The sequence below is a fragment of the Pungitius pungitius genome, chromosome 3, assembly GCF_949316345.1.
Source record: "Pungitius pungitius chromosome 3, fPunPun2.1, whole genome shotgun sequence".
Taxonomy (NCBI): Eukaryota; Metazoa; Chordata; class Actinopteri; order Perciformes; family Gasterosteidae; genus Pungitius; species Pungitius pungitius.
In genome coordinates this window covers 776,212-792,118 of record NC_084902.1, presented here as the reverse complement: position 1 = coordinate 792,118, position 15,907 = coordinate 776,212, and the positions used below count along the sequence as shown (strand labels likewise).

At 45.4% G+C, this 15,907-nt stretch overlaps 1 protein-coding gene across 2 annotated transcripts in view; it reads left to right on the top strand.

Annotated features, from left to right (window-relative positions):
* LOC119211508 (latent-transforming growth factor beta-binding protein 4-like) overlaps window positions 1-15,907 on the top strand; it is a 29,759-nt gene that overhangs the window by 1,630 nt on the left and 12,222 nt on the right. The window contains exons 2-5 of one of the 2 annotated variants that reach the window (XM_062560955.1): window positions 1,460-2,069; window positions 3,301-3,536; window positions 9,003-9,209; window positions 13,943-14,170. In XM_062560955.1, the coding sequence (XP_062416939.1) occupies window positions 1,460-2,069; window positions 3,301-3,536; window positions 9,003-9,209; window positions 13,943-14,170 (1,281 nt within the window). Of the gene's footprint in view, window positions 1-1,459; window positions 2,070-3,300; window positions 3,537-8,881; window positions 9,210-13,942; window positions 14,171-15,907 lie in introns of those variants that run through there. The other variant, XM_062560956.1, reaches the window with a different exon arrangement.

The following is a 15,907-nucleotide window of genomic DNA, read 5'->3' as shown; positions in this document are numbered from 1 at the left end:
AAAAATAAATTAATAAAAACTGACATTTATGACAAAAGGAAAGCTCATAAATGAGAAGCTACATCCTATTGATATCTATAATTTATTTATGAAGTGAAATAAAATAAATGTATTGATACCCAGAGGAAATAATTATGTAGATACAGAAACTAAATACAATCAATAAAAATCGTATTTAAGATAAAGACCAGATCATATGGAAATGAAGAACAATATTCAGATCAAATTGACTTTTAATAATTAGTCCAATGTAACACATTTGAAAGGTCTTGAACAAGATCGTACTGTGAATCTGTCCTTCACCTTTTCAAGTGTGTGTCTGGAGCAACGGGGAGCCGGTTAGCGTAGCGACTCTGCTAACACCTGGATACAGATGTGACCCCTGTTGTTCGGGGGATTAATGCCGGACTCCAGAGTCCACGCTGAGCGGATCAGTGACGCTTAACGGCTTCTAGTCCTGAATGTTCTTTATGAGTCGTGAGCGTGGAGCTTCAAGAGGCCCCCTGTTACTACTAGCATCAGTGTACAGCTAACACATGTAGCTTCATTGTGTTAAAGTACTACTCAGTACTACTAGCATCTGTGTACAGCTAACACATGTAGCTTCATTGTGTTAAAGTACTACTCAGTACTACTAGCATCTGTGTACAGCTAACACATGTAGCTTCATTGTGTTAAAGTACTACTCAGTACTACTAGCATCTGTGTACAGCTAACACATGTAGCTTCATTGTGTTAAAGTACTACTCAGTACTACTAGCATCAGTGTACAGCTAACACATGTAGCTTCATTGTGTTAAAGTACTACTTAGTACTATTAGCATTTGTGTACAGCTAATACATGTAGCTTCATTGTGTTAAAGTACTACTCAGTACTACTAGCATCTGTGTACAGCTAACACATGTAGCTTCATTGTGTTAAAGTACTACTCAGTACTACTAGCATCAGTGTACAGCTAACACATGTAGCTTCATTGTGTTAAAGTACTACTTAGTACTATTAGCATTTGTGTACAGCTAATACTTTTAGCTTCATTGTGTTAAAGTACTACTCAGTACTACTAGCATCTGTGTACAGCTAACACATGTAGCTTAATTGTGTTAAAGTACTACTCAGTACTACTAGCATCTGTGTACAGCTAACACATGTAGCTTCATTGTGTTAAAGTACTACTCAGTACTACTAGCATCTGTGTACAGCTAACACATGTAGCTTCATTGTGTTAAAGTACTACTCAGTACTACTAGCATCTGTGTACAGCTAACACATGTGGCTTCATTGTGTTAAAGTACTACTCAGTACTATTAGTATCTGTGTACAGCTAACACATGTAGCTTCATTGTGTTAAAGTACTACTCAGTACTACTAGCAGCAGTGTACAGCTTGTACATGTTCTGCTACACAGTATGACTACTACTACCTTGTCTCCTCCCCTCCTTTTCTCCTCTCCTCTTGCAGCCCGGTGTATTTTCCGTTGTCATGGCGCCTCATTTTGCCACCAGTCCAACCGCTGTGTGTGTCCACGCGGTTTCCATGGTTACCGCTGTGAGTCCTCCTCGCTGACAGGCGGCCCTCTGGAGCCGGCCTCCCGAAATACTAGGGTCATCGGCGCTCCCCCTGGTCACGTTGCTACGACAACAACCGCCAGACCCGGACCAGGAGCTTCAGACCCGAATCCACCGGAGACCTTCAATGTCCAAGAGGACACAGAGATCCTAAATACTGGAGAAGAGAAAGGAGACTCCTCCGCAACGTCTCCTCAGGCAGGACAGAGAGCCGAGAGGACGGAGACGCAGGACTCCAACAACCTCCAGGAGAAGGAGGAGGAGATCAGAGCCGGGCCTACCGGGCTCAAAACAGATCCTTCCCCGTCTCAGACTGCGTCTCCACACCTAAGACAGACGTCTCCTCCAGAAGACCAAAGAGTCCTTCGACAGGAGACATCAACGTCCTCTAGGATCCCAAATCCAGAGTCTAGGTCGGGGACGAGGGAGCAGAAGAGTGAGGATGTTGCTGGGACACCAGAGAAGAAGAAGAAGACCAGAGGAGCAGAGACGCAGTCGCTGAGGTAACGTGACCCCCCCTCCTTTTTATTCAGTTAAGTAGTGAAATGTACATTTCACAGTTATCTGAGCGGACATTAATACAACATAAAATCAGAATGTAATGTTGTATGTTTTAATATAAACTTGCTTACTTGACTTCTTTGGGTGTTTTTCCCCAAATGAAACATCTAAAGCAGAAATATGAATCCAGAAACATTGAATCACTGATCAATCAATAAATGGTTTGACTGCACATACTTTTACTTCAGTTAGGTGTACGATGAAGGACTTTTTCCTGGTAGTATTTCCCAGTGTGGTACTAGTATTTTCAGACCCTGATGATGTCACGTTGAGAGCTTGGTGGAAGCAGAAGAGCTTTGTGTCTGCAGAGTGTAAAACGCCTCTGTGAACAATGACCATGACCCGGGGTCAGGGATCACGGGTCAGAGGTCAGGGGTCAGGGCGGTGAGCAGTCTGGAGCTTGGTTCAGTATGTGGTGGGTCCTCCCTCACAGAGTACGTCCCATGTAGAACGCATTCAGCTCACACGCATCACAACTTTGACCTTTCTGCTCATTTATCATTCCTCAAAGGATTGTGGGTCAGAACAGAAAAGCAAATGCTGGGATTCATGTTATTCATCTACATGATCACATGTAGATATAGAACTATATAGAGTGGGTTAACGCAGTCTCTTCTGATCATTGCTTGGAAAGTGCGTTGCTCGCTGGCCCTCACGGCGGGTCACAGTGAGAGTGGCCGGGGTCATCAGTGTTGTCTTTGGAGGGGGCGTCATTATTAACAACAAAATGTATTAATATTAACTATATGTACTGCTTGTTATGAACATGAATAAGCATTATGAACATCAATGTACCAACATACATTCATTACAAATACCAAACCTACTGAGCAGAGTTTCTGCTGCTCCCTGATAAAAAAAAAAACATTAATAAATGTTAATTGTTGTTCAGAAGGTTCCTGTTAGAATGTAACTTATTTTTCTATAATTCTGTGGCAGTGGCAGAAAGCTTTGGTTTCATATTTGATTTGATTCATTTTTCAAGAAGAAATTTAATTGCTACTTTGTACAGGAAATACTGCTGTTAAAAAGTTAAAGTTTGTGCAATACACTACTTTTGAATGAATCATTGAATTTTGCAATAAATATAGAATTTTGCAATAATAATGGACGCCAGCCTGAGGAGCTCTTCATCACTGTGAAATGTTGTAACTTTGACCTTTGAACTCCCAGTCTAAGGGAGGCCCAGGCTGTGATGCTGAGGAAGACTGTGTCCCTGAGAGGAAGAGGAGACAAGATGGCCGCCCTGCTGATGAAGCACATCGAGAAGGAGAGGAAAAAGGTTCTGACCGTGACCTCATCTCCTGACTCCACCTCCTCTTCCTCCTCATCTTCTACAGGAGGAACCAGCGCAAAGACTTTCTACACTAAGAAGGGCCGATACAGCCTCCGTGTTGCTGCTGCTGGGGGTGAGTCACAACGCACACACACACACACACACACACACACACACACACACACACACACACACACACACACACGGGTATAAACCCAACACACACAGTCCTCACACACACACCCACACGGGTATAAACCCAACACACACAGTCCTCACACACACACACACACACACACGGTTATAAACCCAACACACACAGTCCTCACACACACACACACACACACAGTTATAAACCCAACACACACAGTCCTCACACACACACACACACGGGTATAAACCCAACACACACAGTCCTCACACACACACACACACACGGGTATAAACCCAACACACACAGTCCTCACACACACACACACACGGGTATAAACCCAATACACACAGTCCTCACACACACACACACACACGGGTATAAACCCAACACACACAGTCCTCACACACACACACACACGGGTATAAACCCAATACACACAGTCCTCACACACACACACACACACGGGTATAAACCCAACACACACAGTCCTCACACACACACACACACACACGGGTATAAACCCAATACACACAGTCCTCACACACACACACACACACGGGTATAAACCCAACACACACAGTCCTCACACACACACACACACACGGGTATAAACCCAATACACACAGTCCTCACACACACACACACACGGGTATAAACCCAATACACACAGTGCTCACACACACACCCACACGGTTATAAACCCAACACACACAGTCCTCACACACACACATACACGGTTATAAACCCAACACACACAGTCCTCACACACACACATACACACACACACACGGGTATGAACCCAACACACACAGTCCTCACACACACACACACGGTTATAAAGCCCAACACACACAGTCCTCACACACACACACACACACACACACACGGGTATGAACCCAACACACACAGTCCTCACACACACACACACACGGGTATGAACCCAACACACACAGTCCTCACACACACGGTTATAAACTCAACTCACACACACGATTATTATGTGTGTGTGTTGGTTTGTGTTGGTGTGTGTTAGTGTGTGTGTGTTGCGTCTGATAAGCCGCTGAGGGATAAACCCTCACTCGCGTCTGCAGGCCTCTGGAGAAAAGTCTCGTGTGATTCAATGGAGCTGGAATGTCAGTGTGCTCAGCGTGTGCGCTGCAGATAAGTCGAATGAAGCCGTAAACAGTTCCTGCTATTGTCCAACTGTGGAAAGAACTGCTGCCGTTGTACTACGCTAATGGTCCATGGGGTGTTCAAGATGGAGGTTATTGATCCATCAGTTGGGAATCAGTTATGAGGGCACGTTAGGACGAGTGGATTTAAGGTTACAGGAAGTCATCAATCAGTTTTATCAGTTATACCTATTTGAGACAGAGGAGGGTTCAATAAGGAAAGGTGATAGAGGACAGTAAAGATTACCGTATTTTCGCGACTATAAGGCGCACTTAAAATCCTTTTTTTTCTAAAAAAACAACGCGTTCGCCTTATAATCCGGAGCGCCGTATATATGGCTCAATTGGTTGATCCATACTGGTTAACGAGGATCCATTGGAGGGAAAGTCTGGTGCCAGCAGCCGCGGTAATTCCAGCTCCAACAGCGTATTGTAACGGACTGTGTTTTCATGTTCTGGAGCGGCGTTGCACTTTACAGAGTTTTGGGATGGTCAGTGAAGGGCGCACAATGTTACGTCACTCATCTTAGTGCCACCTATGGGGACGCGGGGATTGTTGTTGTTTTGGAGAGCGATGGTGTGTTTTTGTTCGGCGCAGGCTACGGCCGACAGTAGCCTGTTTCTCGACAATAAAACCAGAAGATAAGCACATTGTCCAGAGATTCATTAGCGAGAGTCGCTACAGTACATTTAAGCTCGTAGTTGGATGTCGGGATCGCGCTGACGGTCCGCCTCGAGGCGCAAGATGCACAAAAGCACCATTTGAGAACCACTGTTCTATTCTATGCGCCTTATAATCCGGTGCGCCCTATATATGAAAATAGTTCTAAAATCGGCGATTCATTGAAGGTGCGCCTTATAATTCTTTGCGCCGTATAGTCGCGAAAATACGGTACATGACATTACATGTCATTTAGCTGACGCTTTTATCCAAAGTGGCAATAAGTGCATTTCCACATAGAGATACAAACTCAGAAGAACAAGTAACAAGAAAGTACAGTTTTCATCAAACAAGCAGTTTCAAAACATGTGCCGTTATAAGTACAGTTTAAGTGCTACGATTTGTTAGTGCTACAGTTTGCTAGTGTTTTAGTCAAGGTAGAGTCTAAAAAGGTATGTCTTGAGTTTTCGACGGAAGATGAAGAGGCTCTCTGCAGTCCTGATGTCATCAGAGAGCTCATTCCACAATCTGGGAGCAGGACAGCAAAGAGTCGAGGGAGGAACAAGCAGCTTGGCAGATGTAGACTGGACCCGATCCATTCACAGCATGGTACGTCAGTACCAATGTTTTGAACTGGATGCGGGCAGCCACTGGTAACCAATGAAGTGAACGGAGAAGTGGTGGGTGTGGGAGTGATTCGGAAGGTTGAAGACCAGTCGAGCTGCTGCATTCTGGATAAGCTGCAGGGCTCGAATGGCGGCAACAAGAAACCTGCCAGGAGAGAGTTACAGTAGCCAAGGAGATGACAAGAGCCTGAATCAGTACCTGGGCCGCCTTCTGAGTGAGAAGGGGTCGTATTCTCCTGATGTTGTAGAGCGTGGATCTACAGGATCGTGTCGTCGCTGTGATGTTGGCAGTCAGGGAGAGTTGGGAGTCAAGTGTCACGCCGAGGTTGTCAGTCAGACATGCAGAGATCCGTGCCGCCACCTGAGTGTCCGAGTCGGGGAAGGAGAGAATTAGTAGGGTGTCGTCGGCATAGCTGTGATAGGAAAAACCCTGCGAGTGAATGACGGAGCCAAGGAAGTTAGTGTAGATTGAGAAGAGCAGGGGACCCAGGACGGAGCCCTGAGGAACTCCAGTAGTAAGAGGACAAGGTTCCGACACAGATCCTCTCCAAGTTACCCGGTAGGTGCGGCCGTCAAGGTAGGACGAGAGAAGAGAGAGCGCGGAACAGGATGAGGACAGAGGAGAGAGAGGCGGCTCTAGCAGCGTGGAGTTGCTCCGAGACAGCAAGGAGAGCAGTTTCTGTGGAATGGCCTTGAAGCCTGACTGGTGGGGGTCAAAGAGGTTGTTACGGTGGAGATAGGAGGAGAGTTGGTTGAAGATGGCTCGTTCAATAGTTTAGGACAGAAAGGGAAAAAGAGATACCGGTCTGTAGTTGTTTTCTTCAGAAGGGTTGAGGGTGGGTTTCTTCAGGAGTGGGTTAACGCCTCCTTTAGAGAGTTGGGGAAACAGCCAGATAACAGAGCATTGTTAATGAGACATGTGAGGAACGGAGGAAGATCGAGGGCGATAGACTGTAGGATGTGGGATGGAATGGGGTCGAGGGGGCAGGTGGTGGGACGGGCAGAGGTTACCAAGGTAAGAACTTTGTTAGGATCCAGGGGTGTGAAACAGGGAAGTGAGGCCGATAGAGGTTAAGTCTGTGGGATACAGTTGGAAGGAGGTGGGTTGGAGAAGCAGGAGCGTATGTCAGCTATTTTTTTGGTAAAGTAGGTGACAAACTTCTCCTGGAAGAAGGGGGGACGGGGGAGGATGACTGGGGGGTTCAAGGAGGTTAGTGAAGATAGAAAATAGTTTTTGGGGGTTTGAAAATGAGGACTCAATTCTGGATTGGTAGAAAGCGCTTTTTGCGGCAGAGATGGACGCAGAAAAAGAGGAGAGCGTCTGAAACGCATGCAGGTCATCAGGTTGTTTGTATTTTCGCCATTTCCTTTCGGATGCTTGCAGAGTGACTCTCGCAGCACGCACCGGTTCAGAAAACCACGGAGCCGGAGGGGATCTGCCAGCCCGTCCAGTCTTAAGTGGAGTCGAGAGAGGAGGACAGAGTTGTTAGGAGAGTCTCTGCGCCAACGTTCCAAAGTAGTGATCAGAGACATGGAGTGGAGTTACAGTAAGGTTAGTTGTAGCGCAGTTCCTAGTGAAGATGTAGTCAAGGTGATTGCCAGCTTTGTGAGTAGGAGGGGAGGGATTGATTGAGTGCAAAGGAAGAAAGTAGGAGTATGAGGTCAGATGACTTCTCTGTCGGGATGTTGAAGTCTCCTAGGAGGATGAGTTGAGGGCCATTTTCAGGGAAGTTGGACAGGACGATGTCCGATTCTTCCAGGAAATGACCCAATGAGCCTATGAGGTAGTAGAGGACAGTAAAGACATAGTGGAGGACACTAAAGAGGTAGTAGTTAATGTGTAGTAGATGTGTAACACATGTGAAGTAGATGTGTAATACACGTGTAGTAGATGTTTACTACACATGTAGTAGATGTGTAGTAGATGTGTAATACACATGTCGTAGATGTGTAGTACATGTATAATACATGTGTGATACACATGTAGATGTGTAGTACATGTGTAGTAGAGGTGTAATACACGTGTAGTACATGTGCAGTACATGTGTGATACACGTGTAGTACATGTGTAATACATGTGTAGTAGATGTGTAATACATGTGTAGAAGATGTGTTATAGATGAACAGTAACTTTCCATGGGCGGGTAATCAGGTTTTGAGTTGAAGAAGTTTCTTTGAGCTCTACAGAAGCTTCTTTTTGCATCAGGATATTTGGTGAATTCTGGCCCCTTGAAACCCAAACCAGGGTTGCATCATCAGTTTGACATCCTCCACTGTTCTGTTATGAAACAGAAGAAGAAGAAGAAGAAGAAGAAGCTCTGCTTATACCCAGAAAAAAGTGTACTCAAAGAAAACCATAGTAGAAAGTGAGTAGTGAAGACGAGAGAGAGCTCTCTCTCAGTGTGGATCGATGAACCAGATCCCTGCCCAACATTTAGTTTGGAGTCAATCCCAGTCCTGCACACTGCTTTCAATTACCTCTCCACCTCCCTCATTCTCACACACACACAAACACACACACACACACACTAAACAGTGCTGAAGGAAAAACAAGAGTGCAGAGAGAGAGAGGGGAAGCGTCTGGTCTTTTCCTTCCTTCCCTCCCTTTTTTCTTGCTTTTCCAGAGAGCAGGGGAGAGAGAGAGAGGGGGAGAGAGAGGGAGAGAGAGAGAGGGGGAGAGAGAGGGAGAGAGAGAGAGGGGGAGAGAGAGGGAGAGGGAGAGAGAGAGAGAGAGAGAGAGGGAGAGAGAGAGAGGGGGAGAGAGAGGGAGAGAGAGAGAGGGGGAGAGAGAGGGAGAGGGAGAGGGGGGGGAGAGAGAGAGAGAGAGAGGGGGGAGAGAGAGAGAGAGGGAGAGAGAGAGGGGGGGGAGAGGTTTGGGACGATGCAACTCGCTCAGAAACCCTGACCTCATTGCTCAAAATGCTGCAGCCTGGACTCCGCTGCTTTCTGTCCTCCGTCCTCATGGTCTTCGTGTCTCCGCTGCCAGCTGAAGGACAGACGGTGTCGGGAGGCAGAGGTGTGGAGAGGCTTCAGGTGATGTTCACGCCCACCGTCTGCAAGGTGCGCTGCAGCCAGGGCCGATGTGTCAACTACTGCCAGCATGGAAACGTGACCACTCTGTACAGCGGCATCGAGGGAGGAGGAGGAGGAGGAGGAAGGAGAGAAAGCTCCCACGGACCTGGCTTCAGAGTGTGTAAGTAACTTTCACCCCTGATTCCTTGGTTTCATGTGTGTTGTGACTCCTCTGCTATCATGATAATGTTGACTTAGTTCTGGTAGTATTGTTACCTACATTTTTTGTGGTAATGTTGAACTTGGGTATCGTAATAATGTTGTATAGTGTTTTAGGTGCTGTGATAATGTCGTATGGTGATGATGTCATGTGGTGATAATGTCGTATAGTGATGATGTCATGTGGTGATGATGTCGTGTGGTGACAGAACCGTCACAGGTCTCATGGCCTCTGCTCTGGAGCCAACATCAGCCATGAAAGTTTATTTTCGCCACCAACAGCTGCATGGTTTAACCCTCCCTCTTGGGTCTGACAGCATAACACTATATATGTTCATAGCAATGAAGTGACGAAGTGCAGACATCGATTTTCTGGGTTTTTGGTGTACAAACGGAATCCTTCATTCGAGTCGACTAAAGCGAGGGAATCACTGACATATGGCTTTCGTTTACTATTAACTTAACCTTCTCACACAAACCCACACAGGATATTTTGATGTGTGAATGGTTGAACCAGCAGTGCGGTATGAGTGGACATACACACATACTAGACACAGAGGGCGTATTTGTTTGCGCTGAGGTGAAAGCGCAGACTGCGTGTCATGCATATGCATTCACAGGAGGCTCAAGGACAAAGTGGGAGTTTCCCATTAAGAGTTTCCCCGCCTCTTAAACCAGGATGACGAGCTGAAAAAACGAGCCAAAATGAACTAGGAGTAACAAGCCTATTTTTAAAATGTAAGGAGTATAAGTAAAACGTCTCCAGTAAAGTATAGATACCCGAAATGTCTTCTTAAGTAAGGTAACAAAGTCTTTGTACTTTGTTACTTGACACCTCTGTCCAGGAGCATGCTGGGTAGTTGAGTGGCAGCTTGGTGGTTTGGTCCAGATGTTTTGTTGAGCTTCTCTTCTGTTTATTAGCTTTAATGTGTTTATATCATCTCTTCTCTGTAATCTCCCCCTGTTTATGACTCAGCACCCCCCCCATCTCTCTGTTTTCTCTCCTTTTGGCCTCAGTTCTGTGTGAGTGTGTTGATGCCGTCCATCTGTCGGCATGTGTTTGCAGCCACACAAACACACAATGAAAGGGAGGCAGAGATCACATGGTTCACCTCTGCAACACTTATATGTATCTATACAGATGTGTGTACGTTATCTTTGACGATGAAACAGAGAGCTCTGAGATGTAGATGTTTAGCTTTTCTTATTATCTTAAAAGTAGTATTTTAGTGACTAGTAAGTTGTTTACAAGATGACACACTAAGTCGAAGAGTGTGTGCAGCTTTTAAGTGTTATTAAAAACTAGGTCTGTCAAAGCTAATGTGTTAATCTACGCGATTATTGTCGCCAAAATGAAGGCAATAAAAGATTTTGACTCAGCTTTGTTGCTCACCGGCGTGCGTTGACCTCTGACCTCTGAAGCGGCCGCGTGCTGCAGTCAGTTGGATGCAGAGCGAGACGCTGGAGATGGAGACGCTTTTTGTATCAGAAGTCAAACAAACAGAAGAACTGAGCAGAGGAAGTCCTCCACGTGTCCAACAGAAGGGGGACGAGTGCAAACGGACCGCTTTACGCTAAGCTAGCTGCTAAGCTAAGCTAGCTGCTAGGCTACTTCCATCTCAACATCTACCTGCAGAAGACACCAGTGTGTCCCTAAAGGACAGTGGTGTGGAAACGTCCTGCTAAACGTGGGACATTGTTGTCACATGATGAGAGTTGAGAGCAAAGTGCACGAGGACAACAAGAGACGTTGTTCAACATGTTCCACCTCCAACATGATCACATGGAGGCTGAAATACACACTTTCTAAAGTGATCGGTACTTATAAGATTGTCTTTAGAAGAAAAATTCTGCGCAGGAGGAAATATGTATAGTTAATGGTGTAATATCTCATATTAACTATCATTATTAAAAAGAATGGGTTTTCACATGAAATAAATAATGAAAAACATTCTAATTGCACTACAGCTCATCCTTTTACGTACACACTAGCTAACGTTAGCCTAGTTTGTGCAGCTAACAGCTCATTTTAATTGTAAATGAAATGTGATGCGATCTCCGTCTCAGTCTGTGCGTGTGTCCTCAGCTTATTGCTGTTTAAAAGTGACGTAACTGGAGTTTCTTGAAACTTAGTGTCAGTGTTTCGTGTCATTTTCACACCTGTACTTTGTTAGTTTTGTTCCGATCCACAATGAATACATCAGTTTCCTCCTTGTTTGATTTGTGTTCAAACTGCAAAGTGGACGAAATATCATGAACTCAACACCAGGTGTGAGAAAACGCTTCTCTCCTTGTTCCAGTTTTAATGCAGCTATAAATAGGCTGTGGGATTGGGGGTGCATGGACCCCATAAGGGGGGGACGTGGCCTAAAGAGTTTGGGAACCGCTGTGTTAGATGAATTAATTTCTTAATATGAGATGAATTGGTTAATTTTGTATTTTTTCTATTGAAAGCCTTCATAAAAACACATGCCACCAACGGACGTTAGCAACAGAATGTTTTGAATTTTGAATGACAACAATATATGAAGATCAGTCCAAAGAAGTCTGTATTTCCTCCATGACCTGAAATAAGGAAGCAAGAGCTGAAGATATGGCGGCAACAGCAGAAGAGATGGAGGCGACAGCAGAAGAGATGGAGAAGACAGCAGAAGAGATGGAGGCGACAGCAGAAGAGATGGAGAAGACAGCAGAAGAGATGGAGGCGAGACTTGAGCAGATGGCTGCAGCAGACGAGATGGAGGCGAAAGCCGGAGAGATGCAGCCGAGCACTGAAGAGAAGGAGGCGAGATTTGAGGAGATGGAGGCGAAAGCCAAAGAGATGAAGGCGAGATTTGAGGAGATGGCGGTGAGAGTTGAAGTGATGGAGGCGAGAGTTGAAGTGATGGAGGCGAGAGTTGAAGAGATGGAGGCGAGAGCTGAAGTGCTGCTCCTTGAGAGCAAATCGCTCCGTGCGGACCTGCAGAAGGAGGTGGACTTGCAAGCCCAGGAGCAGATGGATGCAGGAGAGCACAGGGAGGAGCTTGGGAAGTGGAAGGAGAAGGGCCAGGAGCTGAGTGTCCTCCTGGAGGATGAGAGGAGTTCAACCCAGGTGCGTCAACTCCCTGTCAGACACAAGGACAAAGGTTGCCACCTCGAGGAGCTCCTGGGCAGCCAGCACTGCGGAAAGCACCAGAGGGACCTCCTGAGGAAGACCCTGCAGACCTTGATCCAAGAGGTCTCCTCACTCCAGGACACTCTGCAGGAGAAGGACACAGAGATGGTCGCCCTGCAGAGGGAGAACCAGGAGCTCAGACAACAGGAGCCACGTAAAGAGGAGGAGGAGAAAGCTCGGGTGGAGATGATCAGTGGGTGCAGCAGTAAGCCGATGAAGAAGAACTCGTTATGGAGAAGATTCATTCAGCTTTTTGTTTGTCGCTCACGCAAAATCAGGTCCGAAGAAGAGCAATGAAGAGCTTTCAAGAACTAACTAAATATAAAATGCATTAATAGATATGAATAAAATTTAGGAAATTATGATTCTTTGATTTCTGTCACATTTGTTTTGGCTTTAGTACTTTCATCCCAAATTATTAAAATACGTGGCAAATATTTAATAAAATGTTCCAGAAAATATGTGTAATCATGAAGATGAAAATTTAGTAGGGCTGTTAATAGATTGAAAACGTTAACTAATTAATTGCATATTTTAAAATTCATTCATTTCTTATTCTTTTGGAGACAAGTATAAGTTAAAAAGTGTATTTTAAACACTTGTTTAAATGTATTTTAAACACAAACTCCATCCATGTGATCATCTCGGAGGTGAAATCCCACCGAGCTACTAACTAGTCTTTTAGGAACACGGGTGGTTCCCCGCAGGTTCGATTTTGTGATGGAAGTAGCCTAGCAGCTATATAACCTAGCAGCTAGCTTAGCATAGCCATGGAAGTTGTTACTTATGAATAATAATGTTCAGCTCCTCCTCTGGCTCGCTTGGTCTTTACTGATTCATGTGGATGTGTGAAGGTAAATGTCTTCCGATGGAGATGAGAGCATGTTACATCCCCTTTTTGTTGTCTCGGTGGCGAGGGAGACCAACACAGGACAGTCAAACAATATGTGAAAAGACCAAAGTAGGAGTATCAGTGTTAAACAAGGTTTATTTAGACAGAAAAACAAATAAAACAAAGGTTCTATTAAGGGGGAGAGATTGGGACAGTTGTGGTTGTGTCAAACAAGTAGAAATGAAGATAACAAAATTAGGCCTAGCTAACTACCTCTGGGAAAGAAACAAACAAAAATGGCTTCCTTTACTTCTCTAAAAAAACATCCACCAAAATACAGAGGGAGCACCAACCAATGACCTAATGTCTCTAGACAGAAAGTTGAATGCACAAATGTACCTGGTACCCCAACTTACCTAACGTCCTCAATCTCTCACCACTAACCTGCACTTCTTGTGTCAGTGCGTGCATGACAACCACAGGAACACCTTCTAGAAGAACTTTCTAACATCAGGGCCCCTTCAGGCACCCAGGTGCAGGCAGATTGGCACCTGAAGGGAAAAGCAAGGGAGGAGGGGCAACACAGCAGTACTGAGACGTAACAGACCAGTACCATTTGGTTCTGATCCTCAGGCGTCAAAGGGCTTTAGCTCCTCCCCGCAGACTCAAAGATGGCTGCCTGATTAAGTCTTCGATGTGTCTCCTGCAGTCCTCTGCCCTATGCTCTGTAAGAACGGAGGCGTCTGTCTGCAGAAGGACCGATGTCTCTGCCCGCAAGGCTTCAGCGGGAAGTTCTGCCAGGTCCCCATCGCCTCCTCCTCCACCAACGACATCGTCAAGCCGGCGCTGCTCACCGCCATGGAGGCCAATCAGGAGCTGACACATTCAGAGTTCCTTCTACCGCTGAGACCCAGCCAGGAGACCGGTGTCTCTGGAGGTGAGTCTGACCTTTGACCTAATGTTTCCTGTGTGGGTTTAATCACAGAGTATAATGATCAAAGGCTGTATTATCTGAAACAACCGTCATCCATAGCAACAGTCTGTCTTCTATAGCAACAGTCTGTCATCCATAGCAACGGTGTGGGTTTAATCACAGAGTATAATGATCAAAGGCTGTATTATCTGAAACAACCGTCATCCATAGCAACAGTCTGTCTTCTATAGCAACAGTCTGTCATCCATAGCAACGGTCTGTCATCCATAGCAGCAGTCTGTCATCCATAGCAACAGTCCGTCTTTCATAGCAACAGTCCGTTATCCATAGCAACAGTCAGTCGTTCATAGCAACAGTCCGTTATCCATAACAACAGTCTGTCTTTCATAGCAACAGTCCGTTATCCATAGCAACAGTCAGTCGTTCATAGCAACAGTCTGTCATCCATAGCAACAGTCAGTCATTCATAGCAACACTCTGTCATCCATAGCAACAGTCAGTCGTTCATAGCAACAGTCTGTTACCCATAGCAACAGTCAGTCTTTCATAGCAACAGTCCGTTATCCATAGCAACAGTCAGTCTTTCATAGCAACAGTCTGTCATCCATAGCAACAGTCTGTCTTTCATAGCAACAGTCAGTTATCCATAGCAACAGTCAGTCGTTCATAGCAACAGTCTGTCATCCATAGCAACAATCAGTCGTTCATAGCGACAGTCCGTTATCCATAGCAACAGTCAGTCGTTCATAGCAACAGTTTGTCATCCATAGCAACAGTCTGTTGTCTATAGCAATAGTCTGTCATCCAAAAGCAACGGTCTGTCATCCATAGCAGCAGTCTGTCATCCATAGCAACAGTCAGTCTTTCATAGCAACAGTCCGTTATCCATAGCAACAGTCAGTCGTTCATAGCAACAGTCCGTTATCCATAACAACAGTCTGTCTTTCATAGCAACAGTCCGTTATCCATAGCAACAGTCAGTCGTTCATAGCAACAGTCCGTTATCCATAGCAACAGTCAGTCTTTCATAGCAACAGTCTGTTGTCCATAGCAACAGTCAGTCTTTCATAGCAACAGTCCGTTATCCATAGCAACAGTCAGTCTTTCATAGCAACAGTCCGTTATCCATAGCAACAGTCAGTCTTTCATAGCAACAGTCCATTATCCATAGCAACAGTCAGTCTTTCATAGCAACAGTCCGTTATCCATAGCAACAGTCTGTCATCCATAGCAACAGTCTGTCTTTCATAGCAACAGTCTGTCATCCATAGCAACAGTCTGTCTTTCATAGCAACAGTCTGTCATCCATAGCAACAGTCAGTCGTTCATAGCAATAGTCCGTTATCCATAGCAACAGTCAGTCTTTCATAGCAACAGTCCATTATCCATAGCAACAGTCAGTCTTTCATAGCAACAGTCCGTTATCCATAGCAACAGTCTGTCATCCATAGCAACAGTCTGTCTTTCATAGCAACAGTCTGTCATCCATAGCAACAGTCTGTCTTTCATAGCAACAGTCTGTCATCCATAGCAACAGTCAGTCGTTCATAGCAATAGTCCGTTATCCATAGCAACAGTCTGTCTTTCATAGCAAAAGTCTGTTATCCATAGCAACAGTCAGTCTTTCATAGCAACAGTCCGTTATCCATAGCAACAGTCTGTCATCCATAGCAACAGTCTGTCATCCATAGCAACAGTCAGTCTTTCATAGCAACAGTCCGTTATCCATAGCAACAGTCT